The sequence below is a fragment of the Myxine glutinosa genome, chromosome 9 (genome assembly GCF_964187855.1).
Source record: "Myxine glutinosa chromosome 9, kmMyxGlut1.1, whole genome shotgun sequence".
NCBI classification, from domain to species: domain Eukaryota; kingdom Metazoa; phylum Chordata; class Myxini; order Myxiniformes; family Myxinidae; genus Myxine; species Myxine glutinosa.
The window spans coordinates 129,510,055-129,532,846 of record NC_136269.1 but is presented as its reverse complement, the minus strand read 5'-3'; the positions used below and the strand labels follow the sequence as shown (position 1 = coordinate 129,532,846).

The 22,792-nt window shown below is 43.8% G+C and overlaps 1 protein-coding gene across 5 annotated transcripts in view; it reads left to right on the top strand.

Annotated features, from left to right (window-relative positions):
* LOC137434937 (RAC-alpha serine/threonine-protein kinase) overlaps window positions 1–22,792 on the top strand; it is a 184,658-nt gene that overhangs the window by 108,830 nt on the left and 53,036 nt on the right. For all 5 annotated transcript variants that reach the window (XM_078784907.1, XM_078784909.1, XM_078784908.1 and 2 more), the window contains one exon: window positions 165–290. In XM_078784907.1, coding sequence (XP_078641033.1) covers window positions 165–290 — 126 coding nt within the window. The remainder of the gene's footprint in view (window positions 1–164; window positions 291–22,792) is intronic.

Sequence of the window (22,792 nt, the reverse complement as noted above, 5' to 3'; positions counted from 1 at the left end):
CATGGTCAATTATAAAGGTCAGGAGATCGCAAAATTCCAAACCCTTATAAAAATGATTGTTTGTTCATATCTGACCAGTGAAGCCGACATGATCACATTTCCAGTCAAAGTTAATTTTTTTGGATCACAGATGGGTCCATGATGTGTGTTTTGTCTCTTCACAGGAGAGTACATTAAGACATGGCGGCCACGCTACTTCCTGCTGAAAACAGATGGATCCTTCATTGGCTACAAGGAGAAACCTCAGGATGTCGACCAACAGGAGCCACTCAATAACTTCTCTGTGGAAAGTGAGTAGAAGCTGCAAAGGTTATGGCTGTTGTTGCTCTTCTTCATATGAGTTCCATACAATTGTGCCATCATGGCATTGGGCTGGTGATCCCGCCTGTACCTGTCATGCCCCATCCTTTTGAATTTGATTTCACGATGCGTTGACAACTTCAATCAAAATCTTTTGTGATTGCAAACTGTCTAACAGTCCAGATATAAATGAGTGTTACGGCATATTTTTCTTTGCAGTCAATGTTGTATGTTATGGATAAAAATAATTGACATATATTACAACAACAACAACAACAGACATTTTAAGACCATTTTCCCTGCAAGAGCGGGGGTTAGCCTTGCGGTCCCCATGACAATGTTCTCCATTTTGCCCTATTTTCTGCATCTCCCCTTGTTAACGCCCTTGCCCGCATTTCTTCTTCGACCATATTTAGCCAAGTCTTTCTCGGTCTTCCCCGTCCTCTACTTCCTTCTACATTCATTCCCATCACTCTTTTCAACCAGTCACTTTCATCCTTCCTCAACACATGACCAAACCATCACAACCTTTTTTTTTTTTTTTTTTTCTATACTGAATCGAGGCTCGTGAAAGAGCTGACAACTGCGAGGGAAAGACAGCACAGGGGGACCACGTGGGAAAGACAAAGACAGCACAGGGGGACCACGAAGGAAAGACAAAGACAGCACATGGGGACCGCGAGGGAAAGACAGTACAGGGGGACCACGAGGGAAAGACAAAGACAGCACATGGGGACCGCGAGGGAAAGACAAAGACAGCACATGGGGACCGCGAGGGAAAGACAAAGACAGTACAGGGGGACCACGAGGGAAAGACAAAGACAGCACAGGGGGACCACGAGGGAAAGACAAAGACAGCACATGGGGACCGCGAGGGAAAGACAAAGACAGCACATGGGGACCACGAGGGAAAGACAAAGACAGTACAGGGGGACCACGAGGGAAAGACAAAGACAGCACATGGGGACCGCGAGGGAAAGACAGTACAGGGGGACCACGTGGGAAAGACAAAGACAGCACAGGGGGACCACGTGGGAAAGACAAAGACAGCACAGGGGGACCACGAGGGAAAGACAAAGACAGCACATGGGGACCGCGAGGGAAAGACAGCACAGGGGGACCACGAGGGAAAGACAAAGACAGCACATGGGGACCGCGAGGGAAAGACAGTACAGGGGGACCACGAGGGAAAGACAAAGACAGCACATGGGGACCGCGAAGGAAAGACAGTACAGGGGGACCACGTGGGAAAGACAAAGACAGCACATGGAGACCGCGAGGGAAAGACAGTACAGGGGGACCATGAGGGAAAGACAAAGACAGCACATGGGGACCACGAGGGAAAGACAAAGACAGCACATGGGGACCGTGAGGGAAAGACAAAGACAGCACATGGGGACCGCGAGGGAAAGACAGTACAGGGGGACCACGAGGGAAAGACAAAGACAGCACATGGGGACCACGAGGGAAAGACAAAGACAGCACATGGGGACCGCGAGGGAAAGACAAAGACAGCACATGGGGACCGCGAGGGAAAGACAGCACAGGGGGACCACGTGGGAAAGACAAAGACAGCACAGGGGGACCACGTGGGAAAGACAAAGACAGCACATGGGGACCGCGAGGGAAAGACAGTACAGGGGGACCACGAGGGAAAGACAAAGACAGCACATGGGGACAACGAGGGAAAGACAAAGACAGTACATGGGGACCACGAGGGAAAGACAAAGACAGCACATGGGGACTGCGAGGGAAAGACAGCACATGGGGACCACGAAGGAAAGACAGCACAGGGGGACCACGAGGGAAAGACAAAGACAGCACATGGGGACCACGAGGGAAAGACAGCACAGGGGGACCACGAGGGAAAGACAGCCTGAACCTGTTTCTCTTCACAGCATCCATCACAGGCTCTAATCCCATCATCTTTCGCAATTCATCATTTGTCTTCCTCTCTCTCAACGATACTCCGCACATCCACCGAACCATTCGCATTTCCACCCTTTCCGGCCTTCGTTGCTGCTCTACGTTCATGACCCATGTCTCACTCCCATAAATCATAACACTTCTCACACGTGCAGCATACACCTTTCCCTTCAGCTTCAATGACACTCCCCTCCTCGTCAGCACGCCACTCAGTTCCCGAAACTTCTTCCATGCACATCTCACTCCAGCAACCGTTGCCGAGTCTGATCCACCTTCTCCATTCAGCATGTCTCCGAGGTAATAAAATGTTTTCACACCTTCCAGCTTCACGCCATCTCCAAGATCCAACTCAACATTTCCTCCATCTGCAGCTCCCTCTGTGCACACCTTACATTAGAATGTAGCTGCCACACTGGTTAATGACCCTCTCAAACCACTACATTTTTGATGAACCCACTCAGCGCACATTGTACATTGAATGGAATTCACTCCGACACCCTTCCTGCACAAAGCACACGGCCACTTCCCAGTTCTTTCCACCTCACCACATGCTTTACCACTTGCCATCACCTTCGTTTTTCCGATATTCACCTTCAGACCTTTTGTCTCCATACATTCCTTCCACTTATTCATCTTCTCCTTCAGTCCATCCATACTTTCTGCAATCAACACCAGATCATCTGCATACAACAACTCCCACGGTAAACCCTCCTTTACGTTCTGAGCCAGCACCTCCATCATAGCTACAAATAGTAGTGGACTTAGTACCGACCCCTGATGCACTCCCACCTTCACCTCAAACTCACCACTGTTCCCGTCCTTCGTCCTTACAGCTGTGCGCGCTCTTTTGTACATTGCCATCACTACTCTGATCAACCATTCCTCCACTCCTAACTTCCTCAATGCCCATGTCACTACTTCACGTGGAACCCTATTGAATGCTTTCTCCAGATCAACAAACCCAAGAAACAACTTCTTCCTCTTCTCCATATACTTCTCCTGCAACTGCCTCACAATAAAAAGCGCGTCTGTCGTTCCTCTTCCTGGCATAAATCCAAACTGCATTTCGTCAATCTTCACTTTCTTCCTTATCCTCCTCTCCAACACCCTTTCCAATACCTTCATTCCATGCTCCAATAACTTTATCGCTCGATACGAGCCACAGTCCAGAGGGTCACCTTTCCCCTTGTATAGAGGGACGAGGGTACTCAGTTCCCAATCCACTGGAATGCGGCCTTCTTTCACCACCAGATTGCAGATCTCTGTCATTCTCTTCACACCCCAATTTCCCGCTGCCTTCAACATATCTCCCACAACTCCCGTCGGCCCTCCCGCTTTTCTACTCTTAATTGCTTTTATCGCTTCCTCAACTTCCTTCTCGATTATCTTCTCTGCCGGTCCTAAAACTGGGTTACTCTCTATGTTGCCATCCCATTCATTCTCTGCATTCAACAGTATTTCCATATATCTCTTCCATCTTCCTTTAATTCCATCTGGGTCCACAACGATTTGTCCCACTTCATCCTTCAAGCAACTCACCCCCATCATATCACACCTCTCTTTCGCTATCTGCTTTGCAATCCTGAATACCGCTCTCTGATCCTCTTCCGAATCCAAGCGTTCTCCGAACATTTTCCTACATGCCTCCTGTGCCTTTGCTACCTCTTTCTTTGCAGCCTTCTTGGCTGCCTTATAACTTTCATGCTCTGCCTTTTCTGCCCCCATACCTTTCGCCTTCTGCCACTCCTTGAACTTCTTCCTCTTCTCGTCAATCTTCTTTCCAACTTCATCATCCCACCACCATGTTTCCGAGTGCCTCGGTGGTCCTTTTGTCCATCCACATACCTCACCAACGGCTCCCAACAGACTATCTTTCATTGACATCCAACCACTTTCAAGCTCAACCACATCATCCTCAACCTTACTCAGCCTCTCTTTTAATGCCTCCCTCACTGTCACCTCTTTCAACCTCCACACCTTCATTCTCGGTTGGTACTTCACCCGCCGAGCTCTCCTCGCACCTTTCACCCTTATGTCACAGACAACCAAGTGGTGCTGTGAAACAGCCTCCTCCCCCGGGATCACCTTTGTGTCCCGGAGGTGCCCCCTATCTCGCCTACGCACCAGCAGGTAGTCAACGGTTGTCGTCGACCTACCTGACGTGTATGTAACAAGCTTATTATCCTCTTTCTGGAACTGAGTATTCCAAATCAACAAATCAGCTCCATCAGCAAACTCCAAAATCCTTTCACCTTCTCCATTTCTCACACCATATCCGTAACCCCCATGAACTCCCTCAAAACCGTCCATACTCCTTCCCACATGTCCATTTAGGTCTCCTCCTACCACAACATATATTGACATATATTGAAATTGACATATATTGAAAGTTATTCATTGAAACGGATTTAATTTCAATGAACTTCCTTCTGCATCAAATGTAAACAAAATAATCATTGCATGTCAAATGGTGATGCACGATTTTAGCCTTGATTATCAGTGATAAGAGAAACAAAAATATATTTCATCCTGAAAACTTGTTAGACAATTTAATTCTATTTTATTTCAAATGTCTTGCGGAAAATATGACAACATCCATATTTATAGATTGGGGTGGCGAATGGAGGTATATTGAAGAGAACGAATAAGTGTAGTGAGGAAAATCTGTCAACCTCCATCGGCATTGCATTGCACGTGGTGCAATTTTGGGAGGATTGGTGGTGCACGTTCTGTCTGCACTGTTGCTGACAACTTGCCAATAATCGATTAAACCGGTTCAGTGGCTGATGGGGACATGTACCGTTGGGCTTCTCATGCATGTGATACTTGTAAAGTCTGCAGCTGTGGAGGAACCTGGGTAGGGTTTGAAACAGCGAAGGGCTTACCTTGTTCAGCTTTTCTTGCTTGATTTATGTAGCCATCTTTGACTAGAAGCACTGAGTGTTGATAATTATATAGTCCTAGTCACAGCTGGGGAGGATTGATTTGGTGAGAGTTCATTGGTCATTCCTCCAATTACGGATGAGAAACGTTACGGGTGGTTATATATGTACTAGCAAAAGTACCCGGCGTTGCTGGGTAACAATGAGACGCTTCCTGTCGGCAATATGATATACGCAATCTGGGTTCTTCATCTAGAGGGAATTTTATAAACAGATCGCAAGTACAATGGAGCAGTGGCGGCATATCGAGGAAAAATGACGTTCAGGGCGAGATGTCAAATTGCCACCCCTCATAACTTCCCATAAGTCTTTGAATGGTGTGTGTGCGTGTGTGTCCGTGTGTGTGTGTGTGTGTGTGTGTGTGTGTGCGCGTGCGTCCCCATGTGTGTGTGTGTGTGTGTGTGTGTGTGTGCGCGCGCACGCGTCCCCATGTGTGTGTGTATGTGTGTGTGCCCATGTGTGTATGTGTGTGTGTGTCAGTCCGTGTGACCCCGTGTGTGTCCCTGTGTGTGTCCCTGTGTGTGTCCTTATGTGTGTGTGTGTCCCCGTGTGTTTGTGTTTTTTTTTTTTTAGATCTAAAGCTCAAAGGTCAAGGCTGCATAAAATCATCAATTTTCATTTCGTATTTTTAAAAACTATTTTCGTTATTTTGAGCATACGGAAGAAGAAGATGTCTGATACAAACAAACGCGAACTGGCTTTGCATTTTGAGATGCTTTCTGGTTTAGCAGTTGCAACTGGTCCTACCCCCACCTACCCACCCCCACTCCACCCCTTTATTTCATTTCCGCACACGGTTAAAACGCACAATGCGATAAGCTCCAGAAACTCTTAATCCAAACCGATCTCCCACCTACCCACCCCCACTCCACCCCTTTATTTCATTTCCGCACACGGTTAAAACGCACAATGCGATAAGCTCCAGAAACTCTTAATCCAAACCGATCTTAAAAATTCTAACGTCAGAATTGACTCTAACAGTAACAGCTGTCCCAACTACTAAAAAAGTGTTCTTTGCTAAAAATGTTTCATTCAAAAAACGCATCTCCGAGCAGTTCCCAGGGAAGTAAGAATTAAGTTAAAAACGATTATTAAGTAAAAAAAACAAAAAACGAACTAACACCAGAACCAGAATCCCAGCCTCGCTTAAATAAATGCATATATACACTTAGTTACAAAATCGCAAGATATGGTACATTTTGTTAGATTTCACTCCAGATTTGGACATTATTTAGTCGACAGCATCCAATCCTCATATCCGAATCTATATTTTGATGGTGTGCTTCAATTATGTAATGATAATTGATGGTGTTTCCAAGACAAGGCACGTTTGAGTAGGCTGAAACAAAATGGCGGCCTAAGAACCCAGCAAGGTGCAGTGGGCTGACCAAGATGACGGTCCGCCATAATGGTACACCACCACATCGGTTTTTTTTCTTATGAGCACCTCGTTGATCATCTTCAAAAAGGATGTTATAACACACCCAAACACCCAGTTTTCATCCTTGCAATCTGTTGGAGGTCCAGGTGTATGCATGTAAAGTTTGGGGCCGTTAGGTTTCATGGTTTTGGGGTTATGGAGGAGACAGACGGACGGACGGACACTGCCTTTTATTATTATCGAGATATCTATATATATATAAAACACAGTTTGTGTGTGTGTGTGTGTGTGTGTGTGTGTGTGTGTGTGTGTAATGTTACCGATAGACTCCTAAACGGAGAGGCTCACGTGCTTGATATTTGGCATAGACATGGCCATTGAGCCTGGGAAGAACATGGCTGACCTAAAAAAAATTATTTCATAATATTTTTTTACCATATTTTTACCTCAGCGCATTTCAGCGAGGAATATTATGCACGGAATCTGAGGCGGTGGCAGAGCAGCGCGCTGATTCGCTCAGAGCGATCACGTGATGTTCCTTGCCGCCATAAACTCACAGTTACGCATTCGCACGTAATTCAGAGCGAAAAGCGATTGCCTTTCTTCACATTTCAGCGAGGAACATTGCCATTCACACCACATAGGTTTTTTTTTCTTTCATCTTCAGATCCATATTTTTTTTCAGCGAGGAATATTATACACGGAATCTGAGGCGGTGGCAGAGCAGCGCGCTGATTCGCTCAGAGCGATCACGTGATGTTCCTTGCCACCATAAACTCACAGCAAGTAGCATAGATTTTAGCATGATTAGCATTTAGCATGATTTAGCATGATTTAGCATAGATAGTAGCATGTTTCACATAGATTTTTTTTCAGCGAGGAAATATTATACACGGAATCTGAGGCGGTGGCAGAGCAGCGCGCTGATTCGCTCAGAGCGATCACGTGATGTTCCAGTCCCGCCGCCAGACCATTGAACATAAAACACAGTTTGTGTGTGTGTAATGTTACCGATAGACTCCTAAACGGAGAGGCTCACGTACTTGATATTTGGCACAGACATGGCCATTGAGCCTGGGAAGGACATGGCCTACCTAAAAATATTTGACGAGATCCATATTTTTTATTCATATTTACCTCAGCGCATTTCAGCGAGGAATATTATACACGGAATCTGACCTGGTGGCAGAGCAGCACACTGATTCGCTCAGAGCGATCACGTGATGTTCCATCCCCGCCGCCAGACCATTGAACATAAAACACAGTTTGTGTGTGTGTAATGTTGTAATGTGTGTAATGTACGGGTCTCCCTTCCCCCGCCCGGCAACGCCGGTACTGGAGGGCGTCACAGGATCGGTGAGTCTCCAAATCCGCTTTGTGCTGTTGCGAAGATGCAGGACGATGTCGCGATTGTTGTGCTGCTCTCCGACCATGAGAACTGCAACGTCATTGTTGACTGGCCCTCCCCTTCCCTCCCCCCTCCCCTCCCCCTCCCTTCCCCCTCCACCCTCCCCTTCCCTTACTCACCCTCCCCCTCCCTTTTCCCCCTCCCCCTCCCTCTTCCCCTCCCCCCTACTCCTCCCCCTTCCCCCCTTCCCCCACCCCTCTCCCCCCTCCCACCCCTCTCGCCCTCCCACCCCTCTCCCCTCCCATCCCTCCCCCTCCCCCCTCTCCTCCCCTCCCCCCGCCCCCTCCCCCCTCTTCTCCCCTCCCCCCCCTCTTCTCCCCTCCCCCCTCTCCTCCCCTCTCCTCCCCTCCCCCCCCGTTCCCCTCCCCTCCCCTTCCCCCACCCCTCCCCCGCCCGGCAATGCCGGGTACTTCTGCTAGTGCGGTATATATGACAAATATTACATGCAGTTGAATTGAGATGATAAATTGCTGAAATCAAATTTGTGTTTATTTAATGATTTAACTTCAGATCCTCCACACTGTGCTGTGATGTTATTGATGCATAATCAGTTTAACTTCCAATTTCTGTTGTTGCGATGAGAACATGCAACAGTGTGACCTTTTGTGACAAAGTCAAGACTCCCTCGTTAAAACAATCAGCAACAGCGCAATCAAAACGAGGCCCTTGCGACATTTACCTAATACGAAGCACACCGGTCCATCCTTGAAAGTGACGTTGCAAAATGCTTGACGGAATCAAAGTAATGTGTCTGTGCCAGAGCAAAAATAGAGAGATGACTTTGCAAAAGGAAAGTCGAGACCTTCTTTGCTGTAGCTACAGGTCTGAGGTCGGAGTGCAGAACTATGTAATTGGTATGATGCTGGAAATGTGGTGAAAAGTTATCTGCTCTCCAGCCCAGCACTCGGGAGAGGTTGAACTGTACAGTATGACATCACAGAAATGGTGAGCAGGAAATCGAAGAGACTGGGATTTTTTTTGAAGACAAAGTCCAGGCTCATGGAGGAGCTAGAACATAGAATATATCAGGACGTAATAAAAAAGGAACAGTAGAAAGAGAGGGGGAAACACACGAATAGCAGGGTTGATGGACAAACTAGAGGGAGACTTGGACAAATAAGGGATGTGGAGAAGAATGAGGGGTATGCAAGGACACACGGGATGGGATACAGCCACAACTTCTCAGGAAGGAAAAATTGGAAACTTGGCAAGAGGTGGCCTTTGGGAAGGTTATTGGGGGTAGAAAAGATCTTGGTTTTGGATTGGGGAAGATCTGAGATGGTGGTGAAGAGCTGTCTTGACCTGGGGGGAAGAATGAGATTGTAGAGACTCTGGAAGTTGGTTCCGCAGGTGTAAAAAAAGAGGAACGAACGAGTGGAGGTGAGCAGTGATTCTGGATTTAGGTAATTTCACCAGAAGGGGGTTGGTTGGTGGTGGACCATGTGTGCCTGACAGAAACCTGGAGGTAGGGTTGGGTGGGAGGGAGCGGGGGAAGGTGAGGGGGGTGGGGAGGGGTGACAGGGCACAGGAAGTGCAGGGGTGCAATACCAGAAAGGAGGTTATATAAGGCAGAGAGACAACACTGACCTGTCTTTTGACAGGTGAATGTCATAGGCACATAGGATCAGTTTCATCATGGGAGAGATGGTTAAACAAAATGTAAAAAGGGTTGTTGCATGTTGACCGTTCATGCCATCCTGTTCACTTGACAGTAAAATATCTCGGCCTTCTGAACTGCTTGTCAGGATTCACATTTGTTATCAGCGCTTGCTTTTTTGGCAGTAACGTTTAGTCTTTTGTTTTTAATATTGTTTTTTATATACAATGTCAAGGCTCGTGGAGAAGGTAGAACACAAAACGAATCGGAATGTAAGAAAATGAAAGGAGCAGTAGAAAGAGAGAGGATGTGTGGGGGGAAAACACCACAGTGGTCGCGTTTAGGGACAAAATAAAGGGACACTTGGAGAAATCAGGGAAATGGGAAAGAATGAGGACAAGGAAAGGACGCAGGGGTTGAACGAGGTGGATACAGCCGCAAACTTTCAACCACACTTGTTCAAAATATCCTGACGTTACTAAATCAAATGTGGAAATAGCTTTTGCCTTCCAAAGCTGTGGAGTGATCGATCGAGAGCTTCCGAGATGCTCTCTCCTGTGAAGGAGAACGAGTGAGAAATTACCAGTGTGCCGGGAGAGGTTGCGCGAGCTACTCTCGGGGCATTTGTGAAAGAGATGTTTAAGTTGTTGATTTCGGAAAGTTGGAAATACTTAATTCATTCTTCCATTGATAAATTCAATTAGGCACATGATGAGGATATAAGAATATTACCAGAAATGCAAGACGTTTTTATGGGCTCATCATGTATATTGTGTGCAAAGAACAGCAATTTTTTTTTTTTTTTTTTTTTTTGTATACTGAATCGAGGCTCGTGAAAGAGCTAAAATTTCTTTCTTTTCTTCTTTTCTTTTTAAATAATTTTAATTTAATAATTTAATATTTTAATTTAATTTTTAATTTAATATTTAATAATTTAATATTTAATAAATAAAATATTTAAATATTTAATAATAAAAATAATTTAATAATTATTAAAATTTAATTAATTTTAATTTAATTTAAATGAAAATTTAAAAATTTAATAAAAAATTTAATAATAATAATAAAAATAAATAATATTTAATAATTTAATAAATAATTAATAATAAATAATAAATAATAATTTAATTTTAATTTAATAAATTTAATATTTAATATTAATTAATAATAATAATTTAATAATAATAATTTAATAATAATAATTAAATTAATTTCTTTAACTTTGTATAAGAATGAAGCCTACAGAAGATTAAGGTCACAGAGTAACAAGTTAGAATGAGAACGGCACTCTATAGAGTGCATACCTCTGCCATGCTGAAGTTTACGTTTTGGGTACGTTGATAGGCCGGATCTGAATCTGGAGCTGAACCAAAATCGAAATGGCTTCTTCTTGTCACCGACCCAACTCATCCACCGAGTTTTGTCATAACTCGTCCACAACGTTTTGAAATAGTATGCCATACAGTACAGTATCTCGTTTTTGGCTCCATCTCTCAATGGTGTAGAATCACTTGAAAAGTTCTCGTATCTGGATCTTCGCCAAAATCGAATCAATTCGTCCTTGTCACACACCTGACCCGTCCAACAATTTTCGTCTGAATCTGTCCACAACGTTTTGAGATATCGTGCTCACAAATGGGGGGTGAAAATATAGCGTCCGTTCACCTTTGGTGGCGGAGGTAATAAGGCAACGTACTAACAGTGGGGCGATGCGGGCACTTGCATGAGGAAACATAGTGACCTGCAAATAAGAGGGTGGGGTTTAGTCGCATTATTAGGGCTCGTGGGGTTATTGGGGATTTAAGACGGTGGTGTACCATTTTGTGGAATTTACTCCCCCTCCTACCTCTCGCCATATGCTCCACTATTCTTTCTTTTCTTTCTTCCTGTCTCCCCCCTATGTCGTTTTCTTTTCTTCCCACACTTCTCTAATCCCATATTCATCCTTTTTTCAATTCCTTCATTTCTTTTTTCTCTCCTTACCAATCAACCTTTCTTGCACACATAACATGTCGGTATCCCCTAATCCAAAGCGCTATGATGATCCTCAAGTGGTGGATTATTAAAAAAGTGTTTTCCACTCCGATATAATGAACACATGTTGAATTTTCCAAGTTATTGTGGAATTTTGTCTGCATTTTTTATTTTCTACACAACAAGAATAAAGGAAATCACTTGTCTTGTTAATTTTGAGACATGAAAAGGAGATGGGCTAATTCGTCTTCTTCTTCTTCTTCTTTTGTATGTAGCCTCATTGGGTGAGGATGCAGCTGTGCCACTGATGCAATTTGATGCAATGCATCAGTGGCACAACTACACCCCATAGGTCAGGGTTGGTATTTGTAATTTGTTCAGGGTGCCGGCGATAGCTCACATGCTCTTCACGAATGACAAGTGGTATCTTTAACATCCACCACCTAATGTCGGCAGATGGGATGCCCAGTTTAACATCCATCCGAGGGATGGCACACACATTGACGAATCGCCCTATACCTTTGAAACGCCAGGATGGCAGTTTATAGTTGGGTTATTCAAACCAAGGCTAGACAGTTTAGAGGTGTGAGTGTGTGTACCTCTAGGCCATCTTTCCAGCCCAAAGGTTTGAGCATGGAACAGCAATGCATCAAGTGGAGGAGAAAAACTTGAACAAATAAGAACTAAGGGTGCTTCGATGTAATGTAATACAAAGTATTTATTAAATGACTTGGTGTACTGTGTGATGCACCATTTTGCACATTGTCACATATTCCCCCCTTCTTTCTGCATATGTAATATGTATATGGCCTTTAGGGAGATTGTTAGCTGTATAGAGTCCTTGTAAAGTATCCCAATACCTGTTAGTTGCTCGTCCTTTTTTAAAGGATGGGAAAAGAAGGGATTTGAGCTCGCATGCTAACCTGGGCCCTTGGGCATGGCCTTGCACCCTTTGGATAGTTCTAGATGTTGATTTGTTAGGATGACCTGACCGTTTGTCCTTATGCAGGTGTTTTTTTCAATAGGTAAACAGGAAAGGAAGGAAACACGAGTGCTTACCATCAGTTGTGCACAGTCAAGCCGCAATCCTATAAAAAGAGATTAGAACAAAGTAAACGTTTTTGGAAACTCAACAATGGAGTCGCTGAATCTTCCGGTGATCCGAGTTGTTACTACATTTAATTTGCATTGAGGGAAATCGAGAGAAATGCATAAACACCTCCGATGCTCGGGTGAGGTCATCTGAATTAATGCTTTTTTCCCCGGAAGGGCGGGCCTCGACTTGTACACAGAATCGACTTATCTAAGTTTTATGACAGTGAATTGCATAAATGAAAAACAAGAAAGAGCAATCAGAGATTGCAGACCCTCACCAGGAAGTATTTGTGAGGTGTATTTTGTGGGGTGTTTTTGTACATTCTTTCATTATTTTGTACAACCCCACTTTCATCAGACATGCGTGACACATTACGTCCTCTTTATAAAACGGAATTCAGTATTGTATTTTAAGTATATATTTTTAAATGAGGCTGTCCTCGGGTCTTTTGAGTCCCCGGGGTCTTTTGCATTCTCGGAGTCTTTTGGGTTATCAGGGTCTTTTGGTTCTTCTGAGTCCTCAGGGTCTTTTGGGTTCTCTGGTTCTTTATGGTATTTAAGGATATTCAGGGTATGTTGGACTCTTGGTGGTCTTGAGGGGTCTTAAAGGTTTTTCAAAGGTCCAATGGGTCTCAGCAGTCCAAAGTGTCGAAAGGTACATTCCGATAGTACATAAATTAATAGACGTACATAATTAATAGACAGGATGCCACTGACTTCAAACAGTACATAATTAATAGATATATTGAAAACTCGCATGGCTGGAGAAAATAATATAGTAGAGTTTCTTCTTCAAACAATAACTCTGCCTGCCAGACAGTAAGACCAACCATATTGAAATTTTGAACACGTGTTCCACTTTACGACGACTACATTACTTTGAAGTTTCGTATCGATCAATGAAGCGGTTCAAGAGATGAAATTTTAAAAAGATTTTCGTTCAATCTAATATGGCCGCCAAACCATGTGACGTATGTATTATTCAAGGGCAGCATGGTATACGCAAGGCATGGGGAACATATGTGTGAAGTTTCAAATTTTGTACTTGTCGAATTATGACGTCATAATGGAGGCACCTATGACATCATCATTAACATATGTAATTCCCCATGGAGGGGGGTTGTTTTTTTGATGAGATAATGGGATACATTCACTTTTGAAATCAGGACTTGAAGGATGTGTTGCAGTACAAAAACCTCGTCTGAGAAAGGAGAACAAGACTAAAAGGCTAAAATATTTTATTGGTCAAAACTTCAACTTACAGCAAAATAATGATCCAAAACACTCAGCAGGAATAATTCAAACTTGTTTGCAAATGAAAGAGGAAGCTGGAGTCCTTCAACGCATAGAATGGCCCAATCAAAATCGACATATAATTTATCGAAGCTCTGCGGGACTACTTGGACAAAGAGAATGTAACAAAAAAAGAGTCCCGGCAACTTATATGATCTTTGGAAGGTCTTGGAAGAAGCGTGGAGCACCACTCTACAAGAGTTTATAGCAAAAGTATTTGAAAGTGTCTGGAAGTATTTCACTGCTTTTGAAGGAGAAAAGGGTGGATATACTCGCTATTAGTTTATATCAAGGTATATCCAGGGGCGCTTAGAGTTGGGTTGATGGGGCGTAACCACCTTGGGGCCCGAACCTAATAGGCCCCCGTAATTATTCCTTCAATTTGTTTGTTTCATATAATGATTGTTTGTGACTATAAAACACCGGGGGCAGATTTATTTTGTGTCTCCCTCCAAGCCATTCACGGCAATTCCCCGGCATACCATTGCCATGGGCAGTGACACGCTCCCTCGTAAAATACACTACTGTGGGACCAATTTACGTATTGATAATTGCGCTAATGATGAAATGAACACAGGAGTGTTGGGCAAACCCCATCCGGATAAAATGTGTTAAGAAACGAATCCCCATATACGACGAATAAGTGATTAACACCCAATTTCCCTTGAACATGTCGTGTTTCTGACGATGAAAATACGGAAACCTCTGTATGGTACTTATGCGGATATTAACAGATGAACGGATTCCTTTTCTTAACCCATATGAGTGCTGGTGGCCCACTCAGGTGGGAACAGGAAGTAGGCCAACCTGATAATGCGAGGAATTGTTAGCCTGTAGGCCCGCAGTGAAGCTAGAATGAAGGAAATGCAAGACCTTCTATCTGCAACTTTCGAAGAAAAGAAATGTAATCCCAAGTTTGTTTATTTTTCGAAAATTTTGCTTGATAAGAAACTACCGTACTAATAGCAAAAGTGCCTGGATTTATGACTTTTTAAAAAAAAGCCACTTAAACTATTAGGGGAATGAAAATAATACAAGAAATGAAAAAGTAAGCATTCTCAAACACCACTTCCTAAAACAGAGTATGATGCAAAGGAGAGTGGAGGAAAAGTTTTGAGTGCTACTCCCTGATGAATATCAAATGGTAAGTGGGAAACTAATCATGTAGATAGCTACTGATGTCTATGGCTGTCAGCCTAATGGGAATGGCCATATTCCAAGCCGTATTGACAGCAGGAGAAATTTCCAAAAATACAGTTATAGCCTATTCCTTGTAAATGGAGCAACAATTCGCTGTTCTAAAAAGAAAAATGAGGAACACGACAATTCCAGCAAAGCACCGAAAGAATGGAAGCTTGCCAAAGTGGTTGCTAATCTTCAGTTGGAAAAGAAGGCTGACGTAAGCAAATGGAGCGGCTTCTCTCGAAAAGCTTAAAGATGATGCTGGAACAACTGATATACCAATAGTTCAGGCAGGGATCAGAGCCGGTTTCAAATGTCACCAAATTCTTGTTTTGATCATTCGCCAGCTTCCAACATATTCTTATATTCGCACATTTCTTTCTTTGTTTCTAAATGTAAAGTTCTCAAATATTGCTCTGTTGCTCTTGCTTCTCTTATGTCTGCGCTCTTCAGGCTTTCCCTTCGCGTTTGGAAGCTTCCCATCTGCCTGGAAGTCGGCAAACCTCACTCCGGGTCCACAATAAAGGTGCAAAAACATATCCTATCAAATACAGACTGGAAAGTATACAGTACTTCTAATTGCAAGCAACACTATGGAATTCTTCATTGCTGTTGACATTGTCTTTCTTCTTTTCAAACGGCCTGATTCCTAACCATCAGCTGTTGCTACTCTCTCAGCAATGGTTGGAGGCCCTACATCTCGATCAACAGGTCAAGACTGTCTCCTTGGACATATATTGGGGATTCGACAGAGTCTGGCATCCTGCTCTACTTGTCAAGCTCTCTGCCCGTGGCGTGCCAGGTCGTCTTCATACCTGCATTTATTTCTCCACTCGTACAGTAACAACGTTGTTATCAATGGGACACTCTCCTCTCCCAGTGGAGGCTGGAGTGCCCCGTAGCAATGTCTTCAGCTCAGTCTTAACCCTCAGCTGTGTAAATGACCTCTCCGATTTTCTGGCGAATCCTCTCTTAATGCTGCGTCCCATTCCACATTAGTCAGGTTCATTATGTTCAGATTTATAATTTCGTTCTTTTTTTGTGGAGATTAGCAAACCTATACATTTTTGGAAAGCTTATAGCACCAGGAATCCGAAAAACCATGTTTCCATTTGCGCAAATTTTTCTTTGGCGGCCATATTGGATTTTCAAAATGGCCACCATCGGAAACCTATTTTTCGCGATATCTCAACATCCGAACCACCTAGAGTGCTGATTCCAACACCTATACCCACATTTTTGGGGATGAGGAATCACATGAAGCCATCTAAAATAATCTACACCTACCCTGGGATACCAGGTGGCAGCCTACAGCGGATTTTCAAGATGGCCACTTTCAGGAAACATGTTTTTTTCTGAATATGTATACCACATTGAGTGATGTTTCGCCTCAGTACAGTCATAGTCATAAATGGGATCATTTCAACATGTTCAGTTCATGTACATGGAAAGTCATTATATCAGACCTAATAGTTCATTTAAAATAAACCTCATGAAGCTCACAATTACTTACCTGTTGTCGTTTTATATATTTGCAGGTCTTGAGAGAAGATGAGTGAAGTTACGACTCAGCCCACACAGTGGCAGCACTGCATAATTTGTCAAACCGCTTCAGCAAAATATGGAACGCTTGTCCAGCAGCCCAAACCGGACTCGTTTGAACACTTGCTACAAACCCTTAATGATAGAGCAGCCTACCATGATGGAAAATATGTTAAAATTCACAGTCGCTTAAAGGATGAAACAAGTGAAAGTCTGCAATTCAATAATGCAGTTTGGCATCGTATCTGTTATTCAAATGCAACCAACAAAGAGAAGGTACAACGTGCCAAAGACCGCCATCAATATCACATTTCAGCCGGCTCCTACACAGAGAAAAAACGTGGACAAAAGCGAAAAAGCACAGAACTGGACGAACCATCAACTTCCACCACCAGTCTGTTTACACGTTCTGCAACAGCTCCATTCATTAAGGAACATTGCTTTTTCTGCCAGGAAGATAACGAGCAAAAATTGTACACATTGAGAACAGAAAACGGTGGGAAAGCATTACACGATGCTGTGGAGCTGTCTGGAAATCTCACCCTGCAAACTAGGTTAAACACATCCATCTCACCCACTGATGCACATGCAATCGATGTTCAATACCACAAGTCATGTTGGACAACAAATGTATTCCATGTGTTACGTACCAAGGATAACAAGGGAACAACAGAGAGAGGTCATCCGTTTCAAACATCATGTTTGATTGAGTTGATTAGCCTTGTCGACTGTCAAACTCAGAATAAACAATACTTATCCATGGCACATATTGAAACAACATACATCAACTTGCTTGGTGGCACAGATGCATTGGCGCACCACTTCCCTGCATATAGTAGACACTGGCTCAAGGAGAGAATTCTTCTAGAACTACCACACGTAACGTCTGTTAGGCAAAAGGACAGGAGAAAACCTTCTGTTCTTTACTCCCCAGATGCATGCGAATCCGATATGGTTCAGTCTGCCATGATAGAAAGTGAAGTAGACGATCTGAATATTATCTATAAAGCAGCAAAGGCATTGCGCAGAATTATCAAGAACTTCCACCAACAGGAAAACTCATCCGATGCTATACAGGTCACTAGCAGCACAGATGATGTTCCAGCAGCACTCCACGCAATGATCAGATGGGTTATGGTGGGGCCAACAGAAACACTAGAAACTGAAAAACGAACCACTCACGTTAACAGAGAAGTACTCACTGTTAGTCAGATGCTATTGGGTGGATTCAAATCTGACAAGCAAGTGAACTATAGGCCCAAAACTGATTCTGCGACCTTCCGATCAACCAAATCACAAGAAACTCCACAGTCTCTAGGATTAGCCTTGGCAGTTCACCATGACACAAGAAACAAGAAACTCCTGGAAAGTCTCTGCTCTCAAGGTTACTGTGTCTCGTACAGTCGTGTTATGCACCTCGAAACAGCCCTAGCAAATGCCATTGTGGAAAACACCCTGAAGTTCCAAGGACTTTATGTTCCTCCATTTTTGAAGAAGGGAACTTTTGTGTTTTTTGCAGCTGATAACACAGACTTTGCTGAAGACAGCGTGGATGGCAAAGGGACAACCCATGGAACAATCATTGCTGTTTATCAAAAACGTGACACTCAAGGAGAAACATTGGCGCCACAACTGAGCATAGCTGACACTACCAGTTTGTCAGTGACCCCGTACCAGGTTCCTATGCTTCATTGTGACAAGCCGGTGCCGAAAACCATAAAGAGAACAGACACATTCCACATCAGCAAGGATGGTATATCACCAGCGTATCACCTTACACATCTAGGATGGTTGGTTGCTTCTATGATCACCAGAATGCAGAAATCAAACAGCACATATATACCTGGTTGGGCAGGATACCACTCATTGCTGTCGGGTAGTCACAGTTTGACACAAGTCGGAGTCTTACCCCTTCTACCTGAAGTAGCACACGAGTGGTCGACTCTTCTGACCGTCATCTCTCAGACAACTCAGCTAAAGAACTTAGTTGTTGGTACAAGCCACCCTACAGTCATTTCCTGGGATATGGCCCTCTATGAAAAGGTGATAAGGCTGCTGGATGCAAGGCCAGACCTGAAAGGTACCGTTGTACCTCGGCTTGGCGAGCTGCATGTGGTCATGGCTGCTTTGAGAGCCCTGGGTACTTCCATTGAGAACTCAGGTATTGATGACGCGTGGATAGAGGCCGACCTCTACGGACCTTCAACAACAAGGCAGATCCTGAGATGTTCGCATTACAAACGCACTCTCCGTGCTCATATTTATTCATATATAGCACTTTATGAAATGGCGCTGGACCTGTTCTTCAAAGATTATCCACAGTTGAAAGCCGTTTGCTCAGATATGTCAGAAGAAATAGACGAGGCATGTTCAGAAAAGGACAAGTTCACCAAAGCCACAAGTGTGAAAGAAGCCAACACAAAACTGTTGAATGTCATCACTACAGCTGATGTTGTGAACATATTCAAGACTTGGGAAACAGAACAATCCAAAAAAGCCATGTTCAAGTCCTTGATGAATTACCTGCATCGAGTGGAGACAATTCTGTTCTTTGTGGAAGCTTCTCGGGACGCAGATCTCAAACTCCACCTCGAATCTGGTGAGGCACTCAGCAAGCTATTTTTCTCCATGGATCGTATCAAATACAAACGTCTTTGGCCGCGATACATAGCAGATATGTATGACCTGAGGAAGACGCATCCGGCCACATACAGGGAACTCGAGAATGGAAATATCTCAGTAACGAAATCTAGCATCCCCTTTGTATCAATCGGTGCAGACCACGCTTGTGAACAGGAAAACAGAGCAATGAAGGTTCATTCTGGACTTCCAGGCATCTCCAATAATGCCAATGCAAGGCAGAGATTCTTTATGGCCTCTCCAGAATTGTCACGGCTGACCAGAGAATTCAAAGATCAGTTCGACACCAAAACAGACAAAGTGACAGAACACCACAAACTTAGTCCGAGGGCAGTGAATCTGAACAATACAGCGGTTGAAAAGATCAAGGCTGCTATCATGAGTCATGGCAATCCATTTACCACAGAAGGAAATAGCATATACAACTTGATCACACATGCCTATGTCCCAGAGGAGCACACGTCACAAATCCTGAATATCGACAACATTGGTCAACACTTGTACGAAGAGTATGTTGACGAAAGAATCAACGGAACAGTCAGCTTATTTGCACCCGTGAAAAAAGAAAACAACACGATGTACTTGTCTGGTGTGAAGAAGACCAAGATCATGCTCAGGGACAAGTCAGTCGACTTGAAGGAAACAAAAGACTTGTATGGAAGGCTGATGATATTGACAAAATCAAGCCGTGATGTTGACCAGAAAGACGCAATAGGCAACTACGAATTCACCCTTACACCTCGCGCCTTGTTCGCACCAAACGGTGACCTGCTTCCTTGCCTTGACAAGTCAAAGTTAATCCATCTCCTTGTGAAACATGGAGACTTAGCTCCGGGTGACTTAGCTCCGACCTCAAGTCCTCAAGCTCAAGTCCATAACTCTGCAGCTATGAAAATAGCAGTAGTCGACGCCATGGTTCTTGTACAGAAATTGTCGACAAAACCAGCTGCAACAGTAACCGTTGAAGATCTCAGTGTCAGCTTTAATACCAGATTGATGTCACTGACAAGACATTTTGACGAAGTTATCCTCGTGTTTGATACTTACAAGGCCGATTCGTTGAAGCAAAGCACAAGACAAAAAAGACGAGGGGGGCACAATCCAGTCCAGTACCAAGTGAAGGACAATACCAAGATCCAACACATCACCATGAAGCGGTTCTTGTCACACGATCAGACAAAGTCAGATTTGGCAGAATATCTGGCTGAGAAAACGTTGGAGTACAACAGAGATTCCTCCAAGCTGATAATTATATGTGCAGCAGGAAAGGCCAAGAGTAACAAAGGCGTGCATTTTGAAGACAATAATCATGAGGAGGCAGACACTCTGATGATTCACCAAGCAGTGCTGGCAACTCGCCGCGATCCCAACGCAGAACAGCTTACCTTCTTCTCTCCTGATACGGATGTCCTGGTCTTGGTCATAGCTAACTATGATGTTCTGCTCAAAAACACTGCTGTCTCCCTTGTGTCGGGCCTTGTGCAAGTACAACCAATCTGGAACAATCTTGGTGTCGAAAAGGCCAAGGCATTGCCAGCATTCCACACATTCACAGGAGCAGACAATACTGGACGGTTTTCGCGAATAGGCAAAACAACATGGTTTGAAGCTTTCGTCAGAGCCGATAGTGACGTGATACAGGCCATGAGAATGCTCGGTGATGCTGCAGATGTGACCGCAGATCAGATGTCCAACTTGGCAAGATTTGTATGTGCAGTGTACGTACCAAAGGGAATATGTATCAACAGCATTCCGGAGTTGCGCTGGTACCTCTTCTGTAAACACATGACTGAAAGTCACAAGTTACCTCCAACGCTAGGAGCTCTAAATCAGCATGTTGATCGTGTACATCTTCAGGCAAGGGTATGGGCTCAGGCTACTATCGCACATCAAGTGTTCCTGGATCCACAGCAACATGGCTACTTCAAGGACAACGATGGGGAATTGAAACCACTAATGACAGATGTACCACCAGCACCGAAAGCAATACTTGAGATGGTCAGATGTCAGTGCAAAGGAGACTGCTCATCGAGACGGTGTTCGTGCCGTGCCAATGACTTGGCATGCACAGACTTGTGTTTGTGCAGCTCCGAATGTGAAAACGACGATGACTGTCAACCTGTTCTCTGCTCTGACAGTGATGAGGACATTTGAAAACCTATGAGGACAAAATGTTGATGAATGTTGACAAAGATAAAATTTCATCTATGGGAAATATTCTATGTTCAAATAAAAGTAATTATAACATGTATAATTATGGATTGTATAGCCTCATCTCTATATACTTACCTCTTGAATACATAAATCACCTGTTTAGGATATATGAGGGATGTGGTTTCATAATTATGATCCGTGTGCCACAATGTAGCGAAACATCACTCAATGTGGTATACATATTCAGAAAAAAACATGTTTCCTGAAAGTGGCCATCTTGAAAATCCGCTGTAGGCTGCCACCTGGTATCCCAGGGTAGGTGTAGATTATTTTAGATGGCTTCATGTGATTCCTCATCCCCAAAAATGTGGGTATAGGTGTTGGAATCAGCACTCTAGGTGGTTTGGATGTTGAGATATCGCGAAAAATAGGTTTCCGATGGTGGCCATTTTGAAAATCCAATATGGCCGCCAAAGAAAAATTTGCGCAAATGGAAACATGGTTTTTCGGATTCCTGGTGCTATCAGCTTTCCAAAAATGTATAGTTTTGCTAATCTCCACAAAAAAAGAACGAAATTACATAACAAACCTGACTACATTGTACCCCCATCCAACTAACAAGGAGATACCAGCTATATCAGTCTCTGCTGAAATGGAATTCATGATCTGATAAGAGGAACATGCCCTTCAATCCTGGAAAATCTCAGTCTCGCCCTGCTACTCTGGAAGGATTGTCAAACAAACCCACCTGTCTATTTCCAGGGTGAGAAACTGGAAGAGGTTCAGTCTCTTGAATTTCTTGACGATACTATCAGCCATGACCTCTCTTAGCCCCGCCATAGAGTGTGCCTCCAAAACCAGCTATAGACTCGAGGATAATAAATGATACTATATAATACAAAGCCTGGTGTTGGCTTAACGGTTAAGGTGGCTGGCCTGAGATCTTAGGATCCTGAGTTCAAGGCCATGTCAGCCGTTGAATTAACATCCAGGTGTGTTGACTCAGTCTGTCATCCTTCTGAGGTTGGCAAAATGAGTACCAGGTTACTGGTTATAGGGAGGCATTACATCAGCGGCAGCCACGCCCCCAGAAAATGATGCAAACAGCAGCCACAGACTGCACATGAACCACCACCAATGATGCTTATTAATGAATCACTTTAAAATAATAAATCGGCTTCAGAAAAAAAAAAATCAAGAATATAAAAAAAGTGTCTCAGATTTATTGATTATGAAAAACTTTTAACAATGTGGCAAAACAAATGCTGTTGTCATACAAGCTTTACATTGTCTAAATCCCAACACAAAACGAAACCAAAATATTAAGTAAAGTTTACATTGAGGGAACAGCGAGATTG